This window comes from Aedes aegypti, chromosome 2 (assembly GCF_002204515.2).
Source record: "Aedes aegypti strain LVP_AGWG chromosome 2, AaegL5.0 Primary Assembly, whole genome shotgun sequence".
In the NCBI taxonomy this organism is placed as follows: domain Eukaryota; kingdom Metazoa; phylum Arthropoda; class Insecta; order Diptera; family Culicidae; genus Aedes; species Aedes aegypti.
In genome coordinates this window covers 347,440,426-347,467,442 of record NC_035108.1, presented here as the reverse complement: position 1 = coordinate 347,467,442, position 27,017 = coordinate 347,440,426, and the positions used below count along the sequence as shown (strand labels likewise).

At 41.8% G+C, this 27,017-nt stretch overlaps 1 protein-coding gene across 8 annotated transcripts in view; it reads left to right on the top strand.

Annotated features, from left to right (window-relative positions):
- LOC5575210 (serine/threonine-protein phosphatase 6 regulatory ankyrin repeat subunit B) overlaps positions 1-27,017 on the top strand; it is a 275,762-nt gene that overhangs the window by 114,999 nt on the left and 133,746 nt on the right. For 2 of the 8 annotated variants that reach the window (XM_021846202.1, XM_021846201.1), the window contains exons 1-2: positions 272-1,096; positions 26,782-26,925. The exons of 4 other annotated variants lie outside the window; for them this stretch is intronic. In XM_021846202.1, the coding sequence (XP_021701894.1) occupies positions 926-1,096; positions 26,782-26,925 (315 nt within the window). In that variant the 5' untranslated portion in view covers positions 272-925. Of the gene's footprint in view, positions 1-271; positions 1,097-17,909; positions 18,103-18,531; positions 18,634-26,781; positions 26,926-27,017 lie in introns of those variants that run through there. 2 more of the 8 variants (XM_021846205.1, XM_021846204.1) reach the window with 2 other exon arrangements.

Here is a 27,017-nt window from a genome sequence, read left to right as displayed (position 1 = left end):
CCGAGGTTATTCAACGATTTCGCTTCACCGAGCGTAACCGCGAATCGAAGAACATCCAAACTGCAAGAGCAAGCGTCGCTACCAATACCAGTACCATTGGGGAATATTATTATTGAGTTTTATACTTTTTTTGCACATCGGGGTGTGAGGTAGAACCGGTGTGGTGCAATAATATTATTTTGTTTGATAGTTTTTTTTCCTGGCATCCACTTTGATCCCTATTTTAGTTGTTTATTCGTATGCAAGCGGCGCGGCGCTAGGATTCACGTACTTGCTATCGTGTCGCGATGTTATGCGAGTTCATATTTCTATATATTATGTCTTGTACTCGAATGACGGAAGATGGGCTCGTTTGGACGCCACACTTCAGTAGAACTTTGGCTTCTCTCAGTCGTAGACGTCCTGCGTGAAGAAATTCCGGCGAATCGCTGAATGTGTCATTTCGTTTCGATCCATACTCGGCCGATGTGTGTGACGTATGAACCGGTGAAGATCGTGATGTAGTGCTATAACGTAGAGCTCCGGAGAATGTCATCAACCGGCGGGAGTTTGTTACGTAATTACAGCTATATCTGTAGTGAAATTGGCATGTATAATACCAATAGAAGCGACATAAAATTTATGGTGAACCGATCAGGGTCAATCCAGTACAGAAGTGCTTCATGCGTCCCGTTGAAGTGCATTGCACCAGTAAGTGACCTAGAAAGTTAGGTGCCCTATGTCAGTAAAGCTACGTCAGCGCCATCTAGGAAGCAAATGAGCTAAGCTTGCAGCTATTTCCTGGTAGATGTCGGTGAGAGTATGATTTTTGCAACGCGAGTGTATCCACGAATAGGTGCATCAATCGTAGCATATCGTATAGTTGGAGGTGGGGGTGGAGTCCGCCTCCCCCAAGCGTGAACCAAGACGACCCAAAACGGCCCTAATGCTCGGTCTTGGATGGCTGCTTATGGTGGCGGCAGTGTTTCAGGACTTAACCGAGCCACACTGTTGTGAACATTGCTGTTGGAGATATGCGCAAGGACTTTATTACTACTGTCTAGCACTGAGAATACTGCAGCGGGGCATGTCGCTCACCAAGGGTTGGAAGATCAAGGTAAGGTGGTTGATAATTACACTGAATGACGTCGCCAATGTTAGTGAATTTTGCAAACCGATCGTGCTGAATTTTGTGGCCTTGATATCAATGCCAAGGGAAGCTATTTGGGGGCTGTGAAGATTTTCGCGTAGTGTTAATGAGTTGTTTCCAGAATTGTTGTGAATTGCTAGGAAGCAATCATTTAGGATAAATAACAATTGGTGTTTTATCGCGATACTTGATTGACAGGCAAATGGTCGAAAATTGCGAGGAACTGGTATGGAATGCAATGTGTTTCCGGTTGACGTGAGGCTTTGATGAGGTTGAACAGGCTTAGATTGAACTGACTTCGACTGTAACGCATTGCGTTGTAAGCGATAGCTCTCAATCATTGTATGATGCGGCCGTTTTTTAAAAGGTCTACGAATAATAATAAGGAGTCTTTCCAAGTGATTGTTCTTTATAAAACTTGGTTATAGAAAAAATTTATTATCACTAACATTCTGTTAAAATTTTTCTATGCATAGAAAAATATCGAATGAACACAAAGCCATGATATCATAAATTTTCATAATAGGGGTTTTCACGGCTCAATACAAAAACTTTCGGGCAAAAGCCTGCACATATTCAATTTTAAGTGAACGAACATCTCATTGTATTCCACAGACACAGTCGCATAAAAAGTGGAATAGATCCACGCACTTCTCGAAGACCAACTATTAGCCGATCTCAAGATATGTTTAAACACATTTTGAGAAAGTCATGTTAGTTAGAACGTTTTCAAGAGAGAGATCAAAGAGCGAAAATTAATGAACAGAGAATTTGAGGTAACATTTGAGGGACTGATACGACAAACCCAATTATTCACAAGAATAATATTACAAGATTTGCTTGGAAATAAAAAAAGGGGTTCAGTTCGCAGCACCCATGAGGATATCCGCTCGAAAAAAAAAAAAAAACGAGGGATACACCGAGTGGACAGGCAGATTCTCAAAACAGAGAAGTGTGCCAGCGAGCTGAGGCAAAAAAAAACGAAAAAAAAAAAATGGAAGACGAGGCAAATGTTAGAGTGATACTGATCAATCACTTGATCAATTGAACATTGTATTCAACCATTCACCGCGAGATGGCTGTCCGAAGAGAAAACGATCATCTTGTAGCTAGACAAAAGCATTGTGTGAACCGTTGGCAGCGTAGCGCATGATGGTATTGGTGCTGTCGCTGCTTTGCGTTTTGGTTGACAGGCAGAATCGATAAACGGTGGTAAAATGTGGTCACAGTTCACATGCCTACAGAGGCCGGCAAGATCAGTTCGGTAGAATGGACGATCTACCCACTGAAAGTGATCCCTCGTGAGGGATGGAAGCTGCTTCAAATGCATGGATTTCAGTAACTAGGCAAGAAATTGAAAAGATTTACACAGATGTACTGCACAGAAGACTGCAAGAAGCAAGAAGCAATTACTCTGTAAAGCTGAGGATGGTTAGGGGAACTGGGTGTAAAATGCGCCGTTGGGGTAAAACGCGCCACGTGTTTGAACGAACTACACGCCACGTGTTTGAACGAACTACACGCCACGTGTTTTGAACGAACTAAGTGCTTTGGGACGTTGTTTTTCACCCGAGTTAATGAAAATGTATTAAAATACTTCTCTATATATATTTTTAAGTGTTTTCCTGGTAAAAATCGTGAAAAACTCGAAAAAACGTTTTTCGCTGTTTTCGTTGTAATTTTGTGTTATTTTCTAGGCCATTTTTCAGGCCGAAAAACAACAAAATTTTTGAAACTATCACCGAGAATCGACTTGTGCACTCCCATAGTTTGTATTCCATGCAAAAAAATTTGGGGTGGGTAATGTCTATTACATTACCGCGGGGTTGACGTAGAACTACGATGATCAATAATTTGATTTGTCATGTGTATGAATTTGTAAGTGTGCTAGTTTTGTGTTGTTATTGATCGGATGAAGTTTTCAGAAGTTAACTCTTTTTGGACTCATTTTGGTAGTCCTGAAAAGAACCATTTGTCGTTCTGTGGTTCCGAGAACCAGTGTTTGGTGTTCCAGGAATAAGGCCAGATGATTGAATTTGTTTGTTTGGTCGTTGCTTCCTTGTGTTGCTTGGTTGGGTGATCGGTTTCTGGCTCCAGCTGTAGTTCGCCAAACTCATCCAGTAGATTAGATGTTTGATAGCTCGGGTGCTTCGATCGTTAGAATCGATAGAATCGGTCCAGTGCTATGGTCTGTAGCAATATCCATTGCATGAGCATTTAGGCTCTGTACATCGATACTCATCAATATGCAGGTTTGGCCGCTATGATCCAGTATTTCACGCAGTTCGTCTCAAAGCGATTGCCTAAGCGCTGCAGCTCATTCCTTAAGTCAACCCTCTTGGGAGAATTGCTGCCTTTGGCGTGATGGAACTTGAAAAAAGTAGAGTTTGTCAAAAATAGTCCTTGCAATGAAGTAACCCGCGACAAACCAACATATACCAATTGCTGATCCTGGCTTTTGTCATAGTCGTACACGACCTCGGGGAAAGTTCCACCTTGCGACTTATGAACAGTAAAAGCACAGGCACTAACCATCGGGAACTGAATGCGTTTGCATTTGATTATGCCGCACAGTTTGAAAGTAAAATGAAAATTCTCTATACAGGAGTGAAATTGGAATTTCAAAACCAAGAGCCTGACGTTGGCATGAAATATTTTGAACTCTTATAACTGTTTGCTGGTTTAACGAAATTCCTTGAATGGCACCTCAATTGAAAGACAAGACATCAAAGCTTCATGTCGTTTACTTACTGAATCCCACATACCTGTCCAAATAGTTTAATTACTGTTTTAAAAGAGATCGTTGATTTCAAGCAAATCTATAAATAGGAGTGCTAGAGAAAATTTGACGTCATTTGCTTTCCATTCTCCGCTTGGATCGCATCTTAGCAGGCAATAGATCGTCTGGCTCTGACCGGGCGTGATTCTCAGGCACAGACATCGATAGCGAAGGACCTCCCCGTTTGTCTTGCTTCGCTCAAATCAAACTGTCGAGCGAGCGAGAGAAGATGCCGTCCGAAGCCAAAGTCATCACCGCTGCCGCCACCAAGAAGAAGAAGAAGGGGAAGCAGTCCACAGGAAAATTTGCGGTAGAACTGTGAACACGGTCGGGCAAGTCATTCTCGCTTTGTGCTTCACCGCTTGTTTGCGTTCACCCAGCCATCGTCATCGCCGCCATCATCAGATTTCGACTTAAGCCCGGTGATCCACTACCTGTTACTGTTGTGCGCCATCCACGCCACGAAACTTTCGGTTCGTCGTATAAGCAAATAACTTGCTCAAATTTATACATTTGAGTTGAGGATTCCCCGTTTGACCATGGCAATCAACTGATAACATCCCGCAGTGTTATTTATCTGTAAGAGCATCACAGCTAAAAAAGCCATCGGCCCTTTTCAGGGCCATCAAATTAGTGGAAAAGAGTTAAAAGAGAAATATTTCCGACTTTATATATGACTTCTAATACTCCTAAATCAATTTCACAGCTTCATACAAAATTTCATTTGTCGTGAATAATTTATGACTAAACATTTTGAGACTGTAATCGCGGACGCTGCTGCAGTGCCGTCGGGGTGAGTGCTCAACATTCCACAACAATTGTAAAATTGAGTGGCTTTTCCAACAGCGTCTTTGATGTTCCATATTTTAAGGGAACACTTTGATTACGAAAATTATCACATGCAACAAAATTGCGACATATTTAGAATGCTTTTGATAATACATTCTCATTGAACAGTTGTAATAATTTTGGCACCCATGGATCAGAAATTTACCTTCATGATAAAGAAAACTATTAATTATCAATAGCTCGTATTGAATATTAAGTTAATGTGAACCTTTCCAGCAATTCATGTTCGACCAATTTCTCACGCATTAGCATTCTTCGCAATTTTCAAGTAATTCCAAGCCCAACACATTATTGGCACATACCCATTTCCCAGATTGGTCGATCAGAAAGCGAAGAGCACAAAAGGGAGGAGCATCATCTGCTATTCTGAGGTTATAAAACATGCTTCCTTCGTCGGATTCAGTATCATTCCAATTCCGCTTTCGAGCTGGTGAGAGCTCCTCCGAACTTGCTCAGCGAGAAGTACCTCGCTGCTAGAAATTTGCTGAGCTGTTAATCTTCAAGCTGCCAATCCAGCATCTGGTTTGTGAAATCGCTCAAGATTTCTAGGTTGACCGATCCGCGCTTCTAAATTTCGACTCGTGGTAAACTCGTGGTCACAACATCCAAGCTCAATCGGCCCTTTTCAGGGCCAACATACGTTCATAAAAGGGTTTATTGGATGATATTTACTGATTTATCTATAATGATCTAAATATCGCGGTATACTATAATTTGGTTCACATCATTTACCCCACATAATTACATGAATTTGAGAATTTATCGCTGCAGCACCGTCGGACCGTAATAACATCATACTACTCAGCATTGTATGGTATTTCTAACAGCAACGTTGATTTATCATATAATGGGGGAACACTTCCTAAATTCTCGAGTATGGAAATTGGAAAATGTATTAAAATTGCGACAGATTTTAAATACTGTTCAATAAACTGTTTCCTGACCAATTGTAATGAGCAACTAGTGATCTGAAATTTTTCTACAAGTTAGTCTATTGCAAATGTCATAGTATATATCAGAACACATTGAACATTGATCAGAAATATTTTAAATTTGCACGAAACCAAAACATGCGTGATTTTAATTTATTGTAAGCTGTTAAAATAATGTTGATATTTTTACTGTACATACGAACGCGCATGTGAATTTTCCAAGATATGTAAATCCCTAACCAAGACATCAACTTCATGTATCTTATCCTAGATTGGTCAATCAGAAGAAGGCGAAGAATACGAAAGGGAGGAGCATCGTCTGCAATTCAAATTATGTAAAACATACTATCTTCGACAGATTCGGTTCATGCAAGGGACGAATGACCTTCGGATTAAAATCCCTCTGTAACAACAACAGGATTCGGTTCATTTCATTTACACTTTCGAGCTAGTAAGAACTTCTCGTGATAAACACAGTATAGCTAGTAATATTTTTTAATGTGCTTACCACATACTTGCTATAATCTCTTAATTCATCTCGTAGCATCATACAATATCTGATTTGTCATGAATAATCGACAATACGACAATTTTAGGATGGTCCGAGAACGCTGCTGCAGTGCCGTCGTGATGCAATAACAGCATAATGCTCATCTTGTACATCCCTTGCCAAGACATCAATTTCATATAGCCTGTTTCTCAGATTAACGCAATAGACAACATGTAGAAAAATCATTTTAGATCAATAGTTTTTTTTTTGGTCAAGAAACAGTTTTTTTAACAGTATTTAAAATCTGTCGCAATTTTAATACATTTTCCAATTTCCGTACTCGAGAATTTTGGAAACGGGAGCCATGACTGGTCCTGGCTGGAAATATTCGTGGGGAGAAACTCAACCCTTTGCTGCAGGAATTTCATTAACAACTCTTTGGTAAAGCATATATTTTCCGAGGAAAAATCTGCTAAAAGTGAACTTTTTCAAAACAACTCTTTTTGATTGGAATATTTATCAACAACTCTTTGTCAAGTAAAATCATCCTAAATAACTCTTTGCTCCATCGCCAAACCAAACCATTTCATTGAATTCATCAAGTACAAGAATATGAATGGTAAGGAGAGGCAGATGGTGTATATTTCGCTGGCGTTACTTTCCAACAGGTCGCCGATTGGCGCTGACTACTAATCCGTCCACTGAATGATTTTCAGTTGTTGCTTTAGCTTCGTTGCTCTCTGGTTCCGTTCGCTACTCGCACACTGCTGTGGCTTTCACGCGCTCTTCTTTGCTGCTCCGCTGCTTGATCCGTTCATTATGCCGTTCGATTTGTGAATGAGCTGGGAGCAGAACAACCAGTGGTTTTATTTGCACGAGCTCCGTTCACCGATGGCGAGTGGTGGGGTTCTCGCTTGGTTGTTTCGTCACTCCGTTCGCTACTCGCACGCGATTGGTTATTGCTTTCGCGCTATTTTCGTTGATGGTGTGAATCACACCGTGTGATTCTTCGCTGAGAAAAAAAACTGCAACTCTTTTGATTTTTCATGCAAAATTACCAACTTTGATAAACTATATCTCAGTTATTTATGGACCGATGAATGAATGAATTTTCACAGAATATCAGACATAACTTAAATTTTAACATATATTATTGAGTGATTTTTTCAATCACACGTTGAAAAGCAGTTACGGTTTGACTAAAGTGAATTTTTTGACGATTTTTTATAATTGACATAACTAAACATATTGAAGGAATAGCTTCATGGTATCTTCAGCAAAGTTGTAGATTTGGACGAGATGAATAAGTTTGCTGAAGACAGTTTTTGTGTAAGGCTATCAGATTTTAAGACAAAAAGTTTTGAATTTTTCGTCGAAAATTACAGTTTAGTCAAACCGTTATTACTTATAAACTTGTGATTGGAAAAATTATTCAAAAATATATGTTAAAACTCAAGTTACATCTGATGTTCTGTGAAAGTTTCATTCGAAAATATTTCCATAAATAACTGAGATCTAACTTACCAAAGTTGGTCATTTTGTATGGAATATTGAAAAAGTTTCAAATGCATGTGAATAAGTTGGGGCCTTCCTTAGCCGAGTGGTTAGAGTCCGCGGCTACAAAGCAAAGCCATGCTGAAGGTGGCTGGGTTCGATTCCCGGTCGGTTTAGGATCTTTTCGTAATGGAAATTTTCTTGACTTCCCTGGGCATAGAGTATAATCGTACCTGCCACACGATATACGAATGCAAAAATGGAAACTTTGGCAAAGAGAGCTCTCAGTTAATAACTGTGGAAGTGTCATAAGAACACTAAGCTGAGAAGCAGGCTCTGTCTAAGTGAGGACGTTAATGCCAAGAAGAAGAAGAAGAAGAAGAAGATGTGAATAAGTTCTTTGTTTATTCGACAAACCAGCTAAATATTTCATGGGTGCACAACAGCAACAGGGTAGCGGATCACAGGGATTTAGTTGAAATCTGGAAACGTAGCTCAATTTTGAAATCTTGAGCGATTTCACAAACCAGATTCTGGATTAACAGCTTAGCAGGCTTCTAGCAGCGAGGTACTTCTCGCTAAGCAAGAGCTCTTACCAGCTCGAAAGCGGAAATGGAATGAAACTGAATCCAACGAAGGCAGCATGTTTTATAACCTTGGAATAGCAGATGATGCTCCTCCCTTTTGTACTCTTCGCTTTCTGATCGACCAATCTGGGAAATGGGTATGTGCCAATAATGTGTTGGGTTTGGAATTACTTGAAAATTGCGGAGAATACTAATACGTGAGAAATTGCTCGAACATGAATTGTTGGAATGATTGACATTCCCTAAATATTCAATACGAGCTATTGATAATTAATAGTTTTCTTTATTATGACGGTAAATTTCGGATCCATGGGTGCCAAAATTATTACAATTGTTCAACGAGAATGTCTTATCAAAAGCATTCTAAATTTGTCGCAATTTTGTTACATGGGATAATTTTCCTAATCAAAGTGTTCCCATAAAATATGGAACATAAAAGGCGCTGTTGGAAAAGCCACTCTATTTTACAATCGTTGTGAAATGTTGAGCACTCACCCCGACGGCACTGCAGCAGCGTCCGCGAGTACAATCTAAAATGGTTGAGTCATAAATTATTCATGACCAATGAAATTTTGTATGAAGCCGTGAAATTGATTTAGGCATATTAGAAGTTATATATAAAGTCGGAAATATTTCTCTTTTAACTCTTTTCCACAAATTTGATGGCTCTGAAAAGAACCGATGGCTTTGTTAGCTTCGATGTTGTTACGGATCAATAACACTGCTCGGACCAGCAAAACTCAGGGGGCTTCTGGTATTTGCTCCTAACGGGATTGCTTCTTGACCACCAATGATGATTTCATCACGAGTCGAAATTTTGAAGCGCGGGTCAACAGCTCCTCGGCCGATGAAATTTGCGGCGGCGATGACGATGGCTGGGTGAACGCAAACAAGCGGTGAACCACAAAGCGAGAATGACTCGCCCGACCGTGTTCACAGTTCAACCGCAAATTCTCCTGTGGACTGCTTCCTCTTCCTCTTCTTGGCGGCGGCATCGGTGATGGCTTTGGCTTCGGACGGCATCTTCTCTCGCTCGCTCGACAGTTTGATTTGAGCGAAGCAAGACAAACGGGGAGGTCCTTCGCTATCGATGTCTGTGCCTGAGAAGCAGGCCCGGTCAGAGCAAGCCGATCTGTCGCCTGCTGAGATGCGAGCCAATCGGAGAGTGAAAAGCAAATGACGTCAAATTTTCTCTAGCCACCCCTATTTATAGATTTGCTTGAAATCAACGTTCTATTTTAAAACAGTTATTAAACTATTTGGACAGGCATGTGGGATTCAGTAAGTAAACGACATGAAGCTTTGATGTCTTATCTTTCGATTGAGGTGCTAATCAAGAAATTTCGTTAAACCAGCGAGAAGTTATAAGCGTTTAAAATATTTCATGCCAGCGTAACGCTCTTGGTTTTGAAATTCCAATTTCACTCCTGTATAGAGAAGAAAGACGTACTTCTACGTCAAAAAGTGTTGAATCTATCCTTAAAAAGCGTATTGAAGGACTTAAACTTTAATCAACTCGTGGGGCAAAACGGCCACACCTATTTCATAACACCAAAACAGCCGTTTGAATTCAAATTCCAGCAAACGTAATGCCAAGCTGTAGTTACGTGCCAATTTGAACCTTACAAATGCACATTTTTCGAATCAGCATGTATACTATAATCGAACAATAACATCTGATTAAACGCCCTTATGTATGCAATGTATTTGCAAGCATGATTGCGCATGCGTGCGCGCGAACGACTAACGCCGAGATCAGGTGGCGCGTTTTACCCCGCAAAAAATAAAAATGCAGATAAGCAAGCATTTTATAAAAACTGATTTATTAACTCCAGAAAAAAGAAAATGGAAAGATGTTTTTACTATTTGATAGAAAACATGTTTGTCTATGAGATAATGAATAAAAAAGGTTTATAATAATGTTCTTCATAGTTAAAAACGCTTCCTTCCTTAGAGGGCGCATTTTACCCCCAGTTACCCTACTAACATACAACGGGCGGCTTCAATTGCCACAAGGAGACGGAAGAAAGCAAACAATGATGTTGAAAATAATGCAGATTGTGCAGTCTTGACCTCCAGATTATTTATATTCCACAATGTTCCACTAATATTCCAATAATACGATAGTTGTATTCCACATGTCGTAAAGGACAGCTTTGTTTATCCTTTCTTGTTTATCTTCTTTTCTCCTCCACTCTTATCAATAATAAGTTATAAGTACAAAGGTTAACATTTCAACATATCAACGTATATATATTAGTTTTTCTCATAGAATTATAATTCACTCTGAAGACACTTCGTGGATACCAAAATCCTTCAAATAAGAGGGTTTTTTGGTTGGATGTCGTACTCTAGAAAAAAATATAAGATGAAATTTGATTTTGACAGATGTACAACTAAGAACTTTCTTTAGATGTGGTGCATCACGTTGATAAACTTTACTCGATTCTTTTTTTTAATTTCTTTATTAGTATCATTCCAAACATTACATTCATTTCTTACTGTCAGTGACATAAGTTAGTAACCAAATGCTGTTTTTTCATACAAAATGCCCAAGTTTGGGGTGCTGTATATCAGCTTCTAGTGGTCCGAATTGTCTAAAACTTGGATGACGAACTACAAATAACTTGAAGTTTTGCCTGTGAGGGAATTATTACATTGCAGTCATTTCACGTAAAGTTCCACGTTGTTCAAAGACAAAAGTAAGTAACCGAGAGACTTTTTAGTTTAATTCGAAAACGGTAAGTCGTGGAAACGCCAGCGCTTCCTTCTCTGTTTGACAATAGAGTTTTTCTATTGGTTGAATTGATCACCGTGAATTTCTATTTAATATTATATATTGGCTTTTCTCGGTGGCAACACGGTGTTGTCACCGAGAAAAGCCAATATATAATATTAAATAGAGTTTTTCTGCAGGGCTCAAACTTTTACTAGCATAAGAAATGACACGTGGATCCAGATCGTTTGCAGTATCACTAAACTGTATCAGTGCAGCACCTAATCATACTGGCGATGCATCTGCAATCACTTTGGTACTTAGTGAATTGTCGAAAAACCGTATCATTTTTATGTCAGCAATCATTTCTTTTAGATACTGGAATGCTTTCTTATGATATGGCAGTCACTTGAACGTGGTTCCATTGTGCGTTAGCTCTCGTAACGATGCACATACAGTTGCTTAATCCGGAAGAAATTTACCAACGTACGTAACGAACCCCAGAAAACTCCTCAGTTTTTCTGCCGTTTGACGCGCCCGAAAAGATTTCAAAGCAACTATTTTTTCTTCAGTAGGTCTCACTCTTTTTCCTGATAGATGGTGTCCTAGAAAATCTAGTTCGGTGACACGGAAAACACACTTGGTATGATTTTGAAGAATATGTTTGCTTTCAAAAGTGTCCATCACCTTCTGTAAAGCTCGATCATGCTCCTCTGGAGTATTACCAAAAACCAAAACGTTACCAATAAAACTAATAAGGGTGTTCTGCATACGGTCCTCATCTTCTTTAACGGTCTCCACCCCTTCTTTAACAACGAAACGCGTCTTTAAGTTATAGTAAGATAAATTTAAAAATTGATAAGACACTTTTCGATCTTTTTAGAATCCTTGATAAAGGTTGTATAAAACAACTGAAACCGTCGTATGTAAAGTCAAACTTGTTTTCGCCTTTATTCATGACTACTAAGGCCGATAATTATCCTCAGATAGAAAGAATTATCTTGAACACAAAAATGCGAATTTGAAGGATACTCTCATCATTGGGAATATGAATTAGGGGGAGATCCCCCAGTACCGGACACTTAAGCCACTAAATTAATATTAAAAAACTATTGGTTTTATGTGATCCTGTTACCCATTTATGATAAACATTACCAATTTTGTAGCTTACAAAAATAAATTTGAAAATAGAAATATGAATTTTGACAGACCAAATTTTAAAAATTTCCATACATATTTACTTTTTATAAAAACATAAATATTTCAAGGATATGTTGAGCTACGCAAACATTACTCTCCATACTAGCTTTCTTTTCTTCTGATATATCATCCTGATTGGAACACGATTTCCCAATTTTTCGATTTTGTCTGGGTGCTGTCCGGTACTGGGGGATCTCCCCCTACAACTGTTTCGTAAAGGTAAATCGGTCGTAATCTAAATAAAAGTAGTTAGGATGCGATAAAACCATATTTCTGGAACACAGGTTTTGTGACAAATACTTTTTGATTGCTAAAGATCGGAGTTTAATTTTTGAAAAGCTGCGCGTTCTATTTGATTTGTTATTTTTTTTTACTTGGGCCTTAATTGGTTTAAATTTCAAAAAATCGGTCTAGTTACCTTTGATAATGATCATATCGACACGAGAGAAAATTGAGAACAAAACATGAACAATAACAGTCAAGCATATTGAAATACAGTCAACTCTCCATAACTCAATATTGAAGAGACCATCGAGTTATAGAACACAAAACCAGTGGAATTGCGATCCAAGGGACCATCGAGGTAGCCATGGAAACCAACTTTTACTATGGTTCTCTAACTCGATATCGCGATACAGAATATCGAGTAAGAGAGAGTTCACTGTATATAGCACGTGTACCGCTCTAGTTGAACGTTGAAATCATTCTTCATTCAATCATTTCTTTTTGATACATTGAAACATAAACTCTACACATAAATTTCAAATCTGCACGAATGGGAGGAGCTTGGACAAACGTTTAAAAATGCACATAGCCAATCGCTATCGAACAGGTGATTTGCTTAACAGATGTTTTGGTTTAACAAAGAACTTTATACATGTGACATGAACCGTTCCTACTCGGGAGGCATTTTGATGACTTTTCATAACCCAGCATGTAGGTCAGGCAAAGTGCCAAACTGCCTAGAGTGCAATGGGTTGTAATGTAGTTCCGAGACGATGTGGGTGATAGCCGATAAAACGGCATTCCAGCCAAACTCGTCTTCACACATCCTATGAACCAAATTGTCCGGAGTCGTGTTCCGACCGCATGTGGCAAACATGCGGTCACGCATTGTGCAGAAACGCGGGCACACGAACAAAACGTGTTCCGCCGTTTCCTCTAAACCTGCACAAACTGAACATTCGGGAGAACCCGCATGACCGAAACGGTGTAGATACTGTCTAAAGCAACCATGGCCCGAGAGGACCTGTGTCAGGTGGAATGTTACTTCCCCATGGCGCCTATTGACCCAGATATCAAACCTTGGAATCAACCTGTGAGTCCACACTCCCTTGGTGGAACTGTCCCACGCACGCTGCCATTTGACCATAGAGGCCTGTCTGGCAGTCCTTCGTATGCCTCTTGTGCCGCGCCTTTCGTCTTCCATGATAAAGATACCAATAGGCACCATACCGGTGATGACGCAGAGTGCATCGTGTGACACGGTACGGTACGCGCTCGCAACCCTCAGGCACATTAGCCTATAAGTACTCTCGAGCTTGCTACGGTAGCTATCGGTATTTAAAGCTGTGCCCCAAGCCGGGCCACTATACCTCAGTATGGACGAGGCGACACTGGCCAGCAGCTTACGCTTACTGGCGTACACCACAGAGCTATTGGACATCATCCGGGACAGTGCCACAATAGCTGTGGAGGCTCTCTTGCAGGCATAATCAACGTGGCTACCGAAGGTAACGTCGATCATCACCCCCAAGTGTTTGACGGAGCGCTTCGAAGTGATCGTGCAGTCGCCTACACTGATCACCGTTTGCTGCACCGACTTTCAGTTGTTGACAACAACTGCCTCAGTGTTGTGGTGAGCCAATTCCAGTTTCCGGGAGCTCATCCACTCCTCCACAATTGCAATCGAGTAGGCTGCAGTCAATTCCACTTCTTCGATCGATTCACCGCAGACCTCCAGCGTAATATCGTCGGCAAAGCCAACGATGACCACACCCACCGGGAATTTTAATCTCAACACCTCGTCGTACATGACATTCCATAACACCGGGCCCAGGATGGAACCTTGCGGGACTCCTGAGGTTATGTGAAAGCACTTCCTTCCCACCTCTGTGTAATAGACTAATACCCGATTCTGAAAGTAACTTCCGAGAATCTTGTACAGGTATTCGGGTATCCCCAGACGCAGGAGCGCATCAGCAATAGCCACCCAACTGGCGCTATTAAATGCGTTCCTTACATCCAGAGTCACTACTGCGCAGTAGCGAATACCCCTCCTCTTACGCTGGAGTGCTATCTCAGCGGTTTTCTTAACCGTCAGAATAGCGTCTACGGTGGACCTCCGTTTCCGGAAGCCGAACTGGTTGCTTGAGAGACCATTTACACCCTCAGTGTACCTCAACAGTCTGTTGAGGATGATCTTCTCGAGCACCTTCCCCGCCGTGTCAATCAAGCATATTGGTCTATACGCCGACGGGTCACCGGGTGGTTTTCCCGCCTTTGGCAATAGTACCAGGCTCTGCCTCTTTCACACATCTGGAAATACTCCCTCGTTCAGGCATACCCAGACAACCAGAAATCACATGAAAGTTCACATTACAACTCGTTTATTAATACTAATTACATCAAACCCGCAAAACACCGTAGACAAATTCGTCAGATTGATGAGTTTCCTCGCATAAAACACTTCTTTTCTGAGTTAGTTTGTACATTTTGTTTCGTCCCGTACACTCGTACAAAGTAAGTCGAATCAATCCGTAGCAGCTGTCAAATCAACATTTGTTATCATAAGTTAAGTCGCAAAAAATCACAGATTAGTTCGGTAGAACTTTTATTCACTCGCATTGCATGTTATTATTCATCACATAAAATATGCACGCATATCGCCTCCACTTTTGTATGTAGAAGGCCTTTTCGCGACATCTTATGAGTGTAATTTTGCATATACAAAGCCTCCAGGTGATTGCGTTATACGTACATTTTGGTTGTCTGGGTATCTACATAGGAGATCTGAACATCCTGGGAGCCTCCACACGGGTAGAAATCAGAATCCAAAATCATGATTATGCACCCGGATATCATGATTCCAGTTTGTTTTCATCGTATAAAAATACACCATGATTTGGACTCACGATATCATGAGTCAGATTGTCACAACGCGACAGCTGAGTGCTCGAAATCATGCATCGTATGCTCGAAAATCATGATTTGCGCATTCGTTTCGGATCTATTTATAATTTTGTCAGTCAACCCGATGAAATGAAAACAAAAAAAAAAACAAATATTGCTAAAACAAGATTCGAACCAAGAACCTTTAGATTGAAAGCCACATACTTTACCACAGTACCAATCTATCGTGATGAATGATGGGTGATCGATGCGAATTACTTGAAGCAAAGTGCACCGCTTTGTGTTGTCGCTCTGGATGTTACGTTTATGAAGAATCATGATTATGATTCCAGAAACCATGATTTGTCGTCTTGATATCACGACCTAACCAATTTTCGAATGTCATGACTTGTAAATCATGGTGTGGGAATCAGATTTTTATCCGTGCAAGATTGCGACTTTGAGGGCCAGGTTTGGAACTCCGTCCCATGCTGAGGGATTTTGCAATCCCTACAAGTTCCTCATCGGTTACCCTATCCTCATCGCCAGCCCCAATCCCTGGCTGTCCTACGAGAGGAGGCCATGGGCTAGGTTTGTGGCGCGGAAAGAGCCCCTCGATGATCCCCTCCAGCATCTCTGGAGATTGCTCTGTAGGAGCCGTTGCACCTCTTGTCTTCGCCATAACGATCCTGTAGGCATCACTCCACGTTTTCGCGTTGGCACTCTGACAGAGTTCCTCAAAGCAGGCCTTTTTGCTTGCCCTTATCTCGGACTTCAGCGCGACTATGGCAGCGGTGAATACCGCCCGTCGTTCTTCACGCTCCTGCTCGGTACGTGCTCGCTGCATCCGCCTTCTGGCCCGTAGGCAGGCACGGCGCAGGTTCGCAATTGCTTGAGTCCATCAGGACTTTCCTAGGCATGGTCCCATCGTATGCACGCGAAAGAACCGCTACCAGTTCGTCCCCGCTTAGGCCGAGTAGGTTACGCTCACGGCGGAGCGCCTCTCTAAGAACTTCGTCATTGAAGTACGATGTCTTCTACCTACGAGGGCTTGGCCTTGACCTAGCCGCTTCCTCAATCCGCTGCCTGCTGTTGTTGTAGTCGATAATGTAGCGAACCGCCAGGTGATCGCTGTGAGTGTAGGCATTGTCTACCCTCCAGTTCGAACTACTCGTTAGGCCAGGACTACAAAAAGTAACGTCGATAATCGACTCCGCTCCGTTTCGGCTAAAGGTACTTTTGGTACCAACATTAGCCAAATCGACATCTAGCACGGCCAGTGCCTCTAGCAGGATTTGACCTCGCTGGTTCGTGATACGGCTTCCCCATTCCACGGCCCAGGCATTGAAGTCACCCGCTATTACAACTGGCCTTCGCCCTGTCAGCACGGTCGTCATACAGCCCAGCATCTGCGTGAACCGCTCGGTCGACCATATCGCCGCCATTTTTCCGGATCCATCCACGACCCAGTTGCCGTTGCCGGCGGGTACTCGGTATGGGTCCGATATGATGGCGATATCCGTCCCCCAATCAGCAACTGCCTGATACAGCTGTTCTAGTTGTCCAAAATAATTCTAATAGTTTTCCGTAATCCACATGGTAGAAACCTTTTCTTTTGACGTGTAAAAATAGCACACCTTACACCCAGTGAAAGCGACTTCGAGTTTGATTTGAATTGCTCACACACTCGTATAGGTTCGCTTCCTAGTGCCGGATTGCGCTCGTGGAAAACTGTCTGGAGAATTGCAGCAAATAATGGCACTTCAATTTGATTTGTTTGCAGTCAAAAAGTTTTCCTCTTCCGTGCTGCCCCTCTTAATCCCGGCGGTGGTGGTAATGGTGGAAAGCACGCTGATGATGGATCAATCACAGACAACTGTAGAGGCAGAGAGCTTTTCTTCAATATTTGCGTTCTACTGTAGTTGGCTGCAATTAGGAGTGTATCGAAAAGTAGTTGCAAACATTCAAAATGGTATAACTCAGAGCTTAAATGGTGACTTTCAACCATTGTTTTAGGTAAATTTTCATTTTGTCATCAAGTTTTGAAGAAACTAAAATTATAATCAAAATCTTACTAAACAAATCTTTTAGCTGTTTAGTGGAATACCTATAATAAATGAAAAATCTAATTTAGTACTGTACCATTTAAATCCACTCGAGTTTGTATCCTTTGACAGATACGCTTATTTCGACCTCAACAGTAAGGCCATCTTCAGCGTCGTATTGTAGACTCGACTTACACTTAATGAAATTTTGGATCTTCTGGAGGTTCATTTTTTTATATTGCACGAAATTATAAAAAATGCTGGTCTGTCGGCAATTGGGAAACATCCAGTTATTTATTGCAATAAATGTTTGAATAGGTAAATGTTTGCGACCACTTTTCGATACACTCCTTAGCCGTTGGAATGAGTGAAAAACTTTCCTCCCCGGTCGTCGTCTTTGTCGGCTTGGTATGCACTAATCGGCCGGTTTTGTGCGGCACGAAAACTCCGGTTGGCTTACAGTAATTTCCAGGACGCCATGGAACTATTTTCCAAACTGTTTGATCTGCACCAAGCCGAAACCTGGGTAAGAAAAGGCGCGTTTTGCGTTCAGTTGCCAACGGATCGTGTTAATGAGCGTACACCGGAAAGCTCCAGCAGACCGGGGGAAAATTAGAAAAGTTTGAGTATTTTGCAACTAAATTTGGAAAAATCTCTCATCTAGTGCAATTTTCATTGGATATTGCTGTAAACAGTGAATTTGTGTGCATCCACCGGGAGTTATCTTCGCCGTTGTTATTGTTGTGCCGTTGCCACTCGCGAGCCACTCAGTAAGTCAATAAATGTCTGTCGAACATGAAACTGAACGCCGCATGTAACCAGGCGAAAAAAAAGGGTCATGCAATTTGAAGATTTATCACTGTTGCAATTCCGTTCATTGATAACCAAATCAGAATATTCGGAAGCTTGCCTTAGGTTTCCCAGAGTACGATATGATAATATACTTGTAAACCTGATTAGGAAAAACCATTTCCATATTTTTGGATCCACCCTATAGTCACCCAAAAAATGGATAGAACGTCGTGCGATTATTGAAAATGGAGAGCATTGGGTCAGGCGATAATTTCTCCTGTTTTTTTTTTCGGTGGAGTTTTGGGGCTCTTCAGAAACGTTTCTGCCTGTCTGGTGATTACAAAATAGTTGGAGCTCAGCAACAAGACGCTTTGTGAGTGATTCTTGGACGTTTGTATTTAAAAGTGGTTTGAATTGCGGAGTGCACGTTGGAAGAATAGCTGACAGAAATGGAAAAGTTACGAGCCAAGAAGAACATGAAAAACATAATTCTGAAAGTGATAGATGATGTAAATAACAATGTTTGTACTAGTTAGTGATTGTCGAGCGTAAACTTGCAACTTTTACTTGTGTTATTGATCAACCTGTTGATCAAAATTACAATGTTTTGCAGTGACGGATAAATCAAAAAGACAAATAAACATTTTCTTTGAGCATTGGATATACATTTAGAGGAACATGCGGTTTGAAACATACGTGTTTTCAGTCATTTTGTTTTCGGTTACGAGGTGTTTTGTCGACGAAATTTTCTGTTGTTCGGCAGCAATTGAATAAACATAAATATTTTGAGTCAAATGTTTTTTTTATGAAACCAATTGTGTTTTTTTCATCAGCTTTTGTAAATACATAATACCTATAGGTTTTCCTATGATAGTTGCAAATCAATCTTGCAATTATTTCATTGCGCGCATTCCTGTTAGCTTACGCATTTGTAGAACCTTTTGATTGAATATATAAGAAAAATCCACAGATTTTCAAGAAGAAGCAAATTTTCATAGATAAAAGTTGAGAAGTGATTCTATTTATAATATTTATAAAATTCTATACTTTATAAAATACATTATAAAAGTTATACATATAAGTACGAGTCTCGGTTGTGGTTATATTGCCGATTGTCGTCATAGTTGATTATAGTTGAAAATTTGAAATTTAGCGTGACATAATTTGTGTACCATCCCTTACAGAAATCCATTTATTTTTATTGTGGAAACATCAGGTGAAATCTTCGGATCCAAGAAGAGATTTTACAAAAGAAATTGATGCAGAGATTATACTTTATTTTACTATGCATTTTCCTAGTGTAATTTCTGGAGAAATTGTTAAGATAGTTTCTTATAAAATTCCTGCAGGAATTCATGCGAGAATCTCAAGAAGACCTCCAGGAGGAACGAATCTCTCGAGAAATTCCAGGGGAATCCCTGTATGATTATCTGGAGAGATCGTTGGAGTATGTCATGGAGCAAGCAACATCTTCTGTAATGCTTGAAGAGATTATTCTAGTGTAACTCCTGGAACAATACCTAAAGAATGCCTTCAAGATATCTTTGTAGAGATCTTCCTAGAGGAATCCTTGGACAAGTCTTTGAAAGATTTCCTAGAGAAGGAATACAAGGATAAATCGCTTCAAAAATCTCCGAGTACTCCTAAAACAAATCATAGAGGAATCCTTGGAGAAATTCCTGGAAGAATACCTGTGAAGATTTTACTGAAGGGATCAATACAGGAATTACTCGAGACATTCCTGCAGGAACTACTTGCAAAATCTTTAAATAAAGGAATCCCTGTGCAAATATCCCTGCAAAAAATCCTGGAATTATCCTTGGAAAAATTCCTGGAGGAACTGCTGAAGGTAATCCTGGAGCCCTATCAGAAATGGTCTAAATTGTCTCATGGCAAAATCCCTGGAAAATGCCCTGGTTGAATCCTTTGAGAAATCCCTATAAAGATTACGGGAGAGATTATTTTGGAGGATTTCTGGTAAAATCCTTAGAGAAATCTAAAAAAGAAATTCCTAGTGACATCTCTTGAAGAGTCTATGGAGATATTTCGGGAGGAATATTTGAAGGAATCCCTGGAAGTTTTCCTGATGGAATATCTGGAGCCCCATTTGAACTGGTCATTTAATTGCTGTCAAAAAATAAAATTCGTCAGCAATAAAATGTCGTTTTACTAATAGATAAAAAAGACATGAATTATTACTTGAATGATACCGATTCCTTAAATTTTTTTTTCGTCGAGAATCTTTTTGGATTGAAAATGTTTCCGACTTACCAGAGCATGGAGTATCTTCGTACCTGCCACAAACCATGCAGAAATGGTCAATCAGCAAAGGGAAATCTCAGTCAATAAATGTAAAAGTTCTCATAAGGACAATAAGCTTAGAAGTACACTCTATCTCGGTTGGGACGTAACGCTAGCAACAAGGAGAATTTTATGTTTGATTTTTGGCATCGGTCTATTTAAATCTGGATGAAAAATCATGAATTTTGTGCTTTCGCATTATGGAACTATATGACGGTTTGAAAATATTCACACCATATACTACTAGAACCGAAACGTTGTACCACACATACGTTTAAACTACTGATTGTGATATGTACCATTTCCTTGTGAAACAGCTGTCCTTGTGCCATTGAGCTCAGAATGGCCATGCCTACAAAAACTGTCCAGAGTTGTATTCTTGGAATCCCTATCTTTCATATAAAGCTAAAAGAACGAATATCGTTTCAATTTTTTTTTGATAGCGTTTCCAAGGCATGGGTCATTTCTGACCCTTAATACATAATGTGTATTTTTTTCTTAATGCTTTAAGAAGGAATAAATCCTGCAAGGATTTTTTCAGGAACACTTTCAGATTCATTCCAATGGCTTTTCATAAATTTATTGAGGACTTTCACATAACAAAACCTCCCGGGATTTAATTTTCAACTCGTTGACCCGGCCTACGTTGTATTGCCACCCAGTAGGTCGTTTTATTAATCATAATTTTCTCCAAATCTATATAGTATCTATTTCTCCAGAGGTTCTTCAAATAATTTTGCAAGAAATTTCTCCAAAAAATGTCTTTAGAGATTTCCTTGGGAAGAACTTTCAATCACAACCGTATTTTCTACACCAGTTGCGATAAAGCTCTATTTCATTACTCCAGACATTTCACTAGAGATTTGTTCTAGAGACTTCATCGGTGATACCTCCAGACTTTTCCAGGTAATTCTCCATAAATTTAGTAATTTGTCCAAGGATTATTCCAGGGATTTTTCCAGAAAAATATAGACAGAGATTTCTCCAGCAATATCTCTACAGTAATTTTTCCACATTTTTTTTCCAAGGAAACTCCAGGAATTTTCGCCAGGGATTTCTTCAAAGATGTATCCAAGGATTTCCTCAGCAATTTACCCAGCTAATCCTTCTGAGATTTTTCCGTCTACTTCTTCGGGATTTTCTCCAGAGATTACTCCAGAAAACTCATTTTATGGTTCCTCCAAGAGTTATCCTATGTTATGTTTAAAAAGGTTTAACCAGAGATTCCTCCAGTATTTCTCCCAGAAGTTCCTCTAGGGATTTCTCTGTACAACTTGTTCAACACAAACACGCTGTTTTAGCTGTTACATTTTTTGAGAGATGTTTTGATGTGATTTGCAATTGTTTAGAAGAATTATTGGGCACTGTTGTCCTTCTGACATCAGCTAGAGTGAGGGGTTGTCAGGTGAGAGCTTGGGATTCTTACCCTTTCCAAGAGAAACTCGTACATACAGCCGTTTGGAATACCACCTTTAGTACATCCTTCGGGAGGTGGCCGAGCGTGTGGTCCATCTGACCAGGGGCTCAAGCATGGTCTACTTAGGATGTGGTGCGGGTTCAGCAGTGGGATCTGTTGAATCTCTACAAAAAAACACATACTGCACATAGCCCATAGCCCTGAACAAACATCCTGGTACCTTTCAAAGTGCCTTAGCCCTCTGGAGTGCCAACCGGCACATCAGGATGAATGCCAGTGAAATCCAGATTATGGTCTACTGGTCACAGCGCAGAATAACGGACAAGACACGGATTTCGGATTGGATACGTCGACTAACAGTCGTGGGCTGGCAGCGTAGTCTACTGATCCCTGGGTAAAGAAGGGTGACACCAACTTGAAACGGCGAATAAGACTATGAGGAAACTGTCTCCGTCCTGATAAAACCTTGGCAGGCCTTAATGTACGTCCAAAACTCGTCACCAACCTCGGTTAGCGGTAGGCTCAGATGTAAAATTCCTGACTAACGCCGATCTGGCTCTGAACACAACCCCCATGAAAGATTGTGTCAACCCTAGCATGGCCTCCCTGCTTGCATAGACAACCATGGGATCACGAGAGGCGACAATATACAACCAGTAGAGATAGCGGCCCGAAGGGAATCGAATGGAGCAAAATAATAATCGATTTGGATGGAGAAACTTGTGGAGGAAACGAAGTCGCGATAGTGTTCGCAAGGAGAATGAAGGAAAGATGCAGGGATCGCCAGTGATTCCACAGACGGTAGGAGCCAGCACAAGCAGATACAGCACACCGAGTGAGTCAACAGGAAACCAGCAGGATGCAGGTTTTCTGAGTCAAGTGTTCACATCAAAGTCGGGGAGTAGCACTGTTCAAGACGACCGACAGCATGAAAAGTCAGTGTTGTCGGAAGTAAAGAGGAAGGTCAATGAACTCTAAAAAAGTCCACCTAAGGGTCAAGCATCTGGTCACGAGCATCAAGTCCGCCGTCACTGCCGCAGAACGCGGATAGAAGGAATTGCGGATAATAGCGGAAAAAGCATTAATTTTAGTGGATGCAACAGCTGTTTCACAGGAGACGCCTAGGAGCAATCCGAACACCCGCTCGGAAAAAAAGAACAAGGAATATAACAGGAGAACAGGAAGATTCCAAAAGGAAGTCCAAAAGGAGAAGAATACAGCACAAAAGGAGAGGAAAGAAACCAAAGAAAAAAAAGCGGCGGTCACCTCGTGAGAGGTTCAAGAGCGATGCTCTTGTCATTGAGGCAAGTGAGATAGGAAGATAGGAGAATGAGGAAGGATCCAGAGCTGAAGGAGCTGGGTGAAAACGTATTGAGAACCAAGCGCATCCAGAAAGGTGACATACTCTTTGAGCTCAAAAAAGATCCGTCGATCAAGAGTTCGGCCTGCCGGGAGCTCGTCGCGAAGTCGCTGGATAACGAGGCACCATCCCAGGAGGCAGTGATCGAATGCAGAGAACTGGACGAGATCACAACAGAAGACGACGTGAGACGTATTTCCTGAGGGCCGCTAGTCATACTGGAGATGTGTTATCCCTAAAACCTAAAAGAGATGAATCCAAATGTCCTATCATTATTTGAAGTAATCTACAGGTTAGTGGCTTCAAGTTAAACTGCAAATAGAAAATTGTACGGTTCAAATCCAGTGAGTTGTATGGACATTTCTCTTCCGTCATAAAGCTCGGAAAACAGCTCCTTTTAAGACACCTCAATACATTTTGGTTGTGCAATTATTTGAAATCGGAAATGTGTCAAACTTACTGCTTAAGAATATAATAAGTCAATGTTTAAAACTATGCAAGAATATTTAATTTATTATGCTTGATTGAGTAGAGCCATGTCTTCAAAGTTTGTACGGATAATTTGCGGACACCCTGTAGACGGTTTCATTCCTACGCATGCTCCCACCGAGTGGCCGTCAACACCGTACGCTGACGTAGATAAAGAAAATGCCAGTATCCAAGTGTCTAACGCCGAGCTGATAACAGTTGCAAAAGGATTGAAGCTGAACAAAGCTCCTGGACCAGATGGGCTAGGGATTCTATATATGCTTGCTGGATACTTCTGAACTTCTGAAGAAGGTTATCCTCGGCAGGCTAACGATTTATAAGGAAGGCGAGAACGGATTGTCGAAAAGGCAGTTGCTATGCTGATGCTATTCGGACAGTCATCGCGTGCGCGGAGAAAGCGTCCAAGCAGAAGAGGAGGGGCAATCGATACTGTGCAGTGCTAAATAAACATTAAGAACGCGTTCAACAGTGCCAGTTGGGAGGCTATCGCCGTAGTCCTACACTGAATGCGGGTTCCCGAAAATCTGCGTAAAGTTCTGCAAAGCTACTTTCAAAACCGGGTACTTATCTACGACACAAACCAGGAACGGATGTCAACGAAAGTAACGGCGGGAGTTCCACAGGGAACCATACACAGCATAAATTGGAGAATAATAAGCAATAAAGCGGTTGCAAAGCGATTCAGTAGCTGGAGGACACGCAATTCCATCGAAACGCTCCCTAAAGCACCTTGGAGTAATGGTCGATGACAGGCTAAACTTCAACAGCCACGTAGACTATGCCTGCGATCATGCCCAACATTGGAGGACCGAGAAGCAGTACGAAGCATCTTCTGGCGACCATATCATCGTCCATACTGATATATGGAGTCCAAGCCTGGGCTGCAGTGTTGACAACCAAACACAATCAAGATAAGCTGGCAGGTACGTTCCGGCTCATGGCTATACGGCTGGCGAGTGCGTTATCGCCGGAATGATCCCAATCTGCATCACTCTGACTGAGGACTTCTCATGCTGCCAGCAAAGAGACACTAGGAATGTGAGGTATACCATTAGGTTGGATGCAATGGCCAAGTGGCAGTAGGAGTGGAATAACTCGGAAAAAGGAAGGTGGACCTACAGGCTCATATCTAACGTGTAGGTGTGGACCACCAGAAAACATGGATAAATTAACTTCTTCCTGACCCAGTTTTCTGCCAGGCCATGGATACTTTCAAAAATATCTGCACAGATTTGGACACGCAAAGTCTTCACATTATCCGGCCTGTTCAAATATCGAGGAGACACCGGAGGATGTTATATTCGATCTGAACAAGATGACGTGAAGACCAGATAGCTCCGGGTCGCGATCGGAGTAGGCTAGATCCTAGTCGGGGACTAGACCGAGTAGAGCAGGCGTAGCGTGGTATCGATAATAATTCGTCGGGGTGCCTGCAATCCTCCAACCGCTATTGCAGAAGCGACCCTGGCATTTGGCCGACCAACGTCGAATCGGAGTAGGCCGGAGTCCACCGTCGGAGTCTAGCTGAGTAATTAGCAAAACACTATCGGCAAATTATCGTAAGGGTACCTGTTAACCGGAAGTTTCCCTCCACCGGAATCTCAGTACCAACCTTGGCATCTGCCCGGCCAACTTTGGAGTAAACTAAGTCCACTGCTGGGGACTAGTTGAGTTGAACGCGTAGTTGCACCGGCAAATGATCGTCGGGGCGCCGGTGAATCGGAAGCTTCCCACCACCGGAATCGCAGGACCGACCGCGGCATCTGCCCAGGTAGCATCGGTTCGGGAGATCCTCCGCTGCCGTGGAAATCCTCGCCGTAGTAGGATAGATCTACCGCCTGGGACTACTCTGAGTAATACGTTGTGTATCACCGGAAGCCATCCTCCAACCGGAATCGCTGGACCGACTTCGACACTCCACCGGCCAGTATCGAAGCACGAAGAAGCGCGTAGCCGGAGCAGGCTAGCTCCACCGTCCGGGATTAGTCCGAGTAGCCTCGATCGTAAAAAACCAGTTAAGGGTCGTCGGGGCGCCAGTGAACCGGAAGTCATCGTCCAACCGTTATCGTTGAACCAACCTCGCCATCCAACCAGCAGCAGCGGAGAAAGTGTCGTCGTAGAGCAACGAAGTGCACATGAGCGCCCAGTAGAAGTTAAACAGGGCTCTGGCGCGAGGCCAGCCCAAGGGAAGTATGCGTCGTCACACAGAAAGCTGTCCAAAGCCCCGGCGCCGTCTTTACCACTAAGGGGTCATGCACAAATTACGTCACGCTCCGAGGGGGGGGGGGGAGGGGGTCAAGCCAAGCGTGACAAGCCTTACAAAAATTTTGGAGGACTCATACAAAAAACGTGACAAAGGAGGGGGAGGGGGTCAAAAAAGTTGAAATTCAGCGTGACATAATTTGTTTACCATCCCTAATTGGGCAAAACGAGTAGTTGCAGAGACACCGTAGAAAAGTCGTAGAGTGCAGCGTTTTTGATGACATTTAGCTTCAACAGCGAGCTAACAGAACAGTTTGAGGCTGAGACTAACAAAGTGCATAAGCGAGCACAGCCCTCCCCCGATGAAGTTGCCAGATGTAGCTCCGGGGAACACCGAGGCACAGCAGCAGTAGGGAAAGCTTTAAGTGGTTAAGCACGCCTAACGTGAGTCCCACACCAACATACAATAGGCCAGGCTTTTGAAGTTTTTATATAAATAAATAAAAAAATAGCGGGATAACTGTATGTTTGCAAGAAACAGCTTAAAAGTACGCTTTTATTCGGATGCCCATGTGTTTTTGGCAGCAGTTGTGTAAGTTTGACATACAGTGGGGGATCGTGCAGCCTCAAAATTCGTACACTTTATACAAAAAGTGGGCGTTTGGCTTGAAGTTGACGGATTCAGATTCACTTCTTAGGTTACGGATTTCAATCCCACACGATATGCATAATCTCCAAGCTCACAAAAAGCTGGCGTGAAAGATGGTTGTAGGTTATAAATCCCATAAAACTACGCGTGCATCAACACGATCGGTTTGCATGGACAGCCATTGAAGAAACAAATCCTCTCAATCGACCATTCCCACACTCCAAACTTTATCCTTCCAGAAAGCGATTCTCAATGCTGTCGAAGAAGAACAGCAGCTGCAGCTAGCGAAGGAGGATGCCTTCTTCAAAATCTTTCAGAGACTGGTACTGGAAGATGAGCAGTTCGTAGGTGAACTGTTGCCGGACGGTCTGGTAGGACCAGGGGTAAGTTATTCTCAGAACCAGAACGGTAAAAGTTGCAAGTTTCCTATAACCCAACCCAGGCAGGATTCGGTTTCCTTCGATTTGTAAGCTAA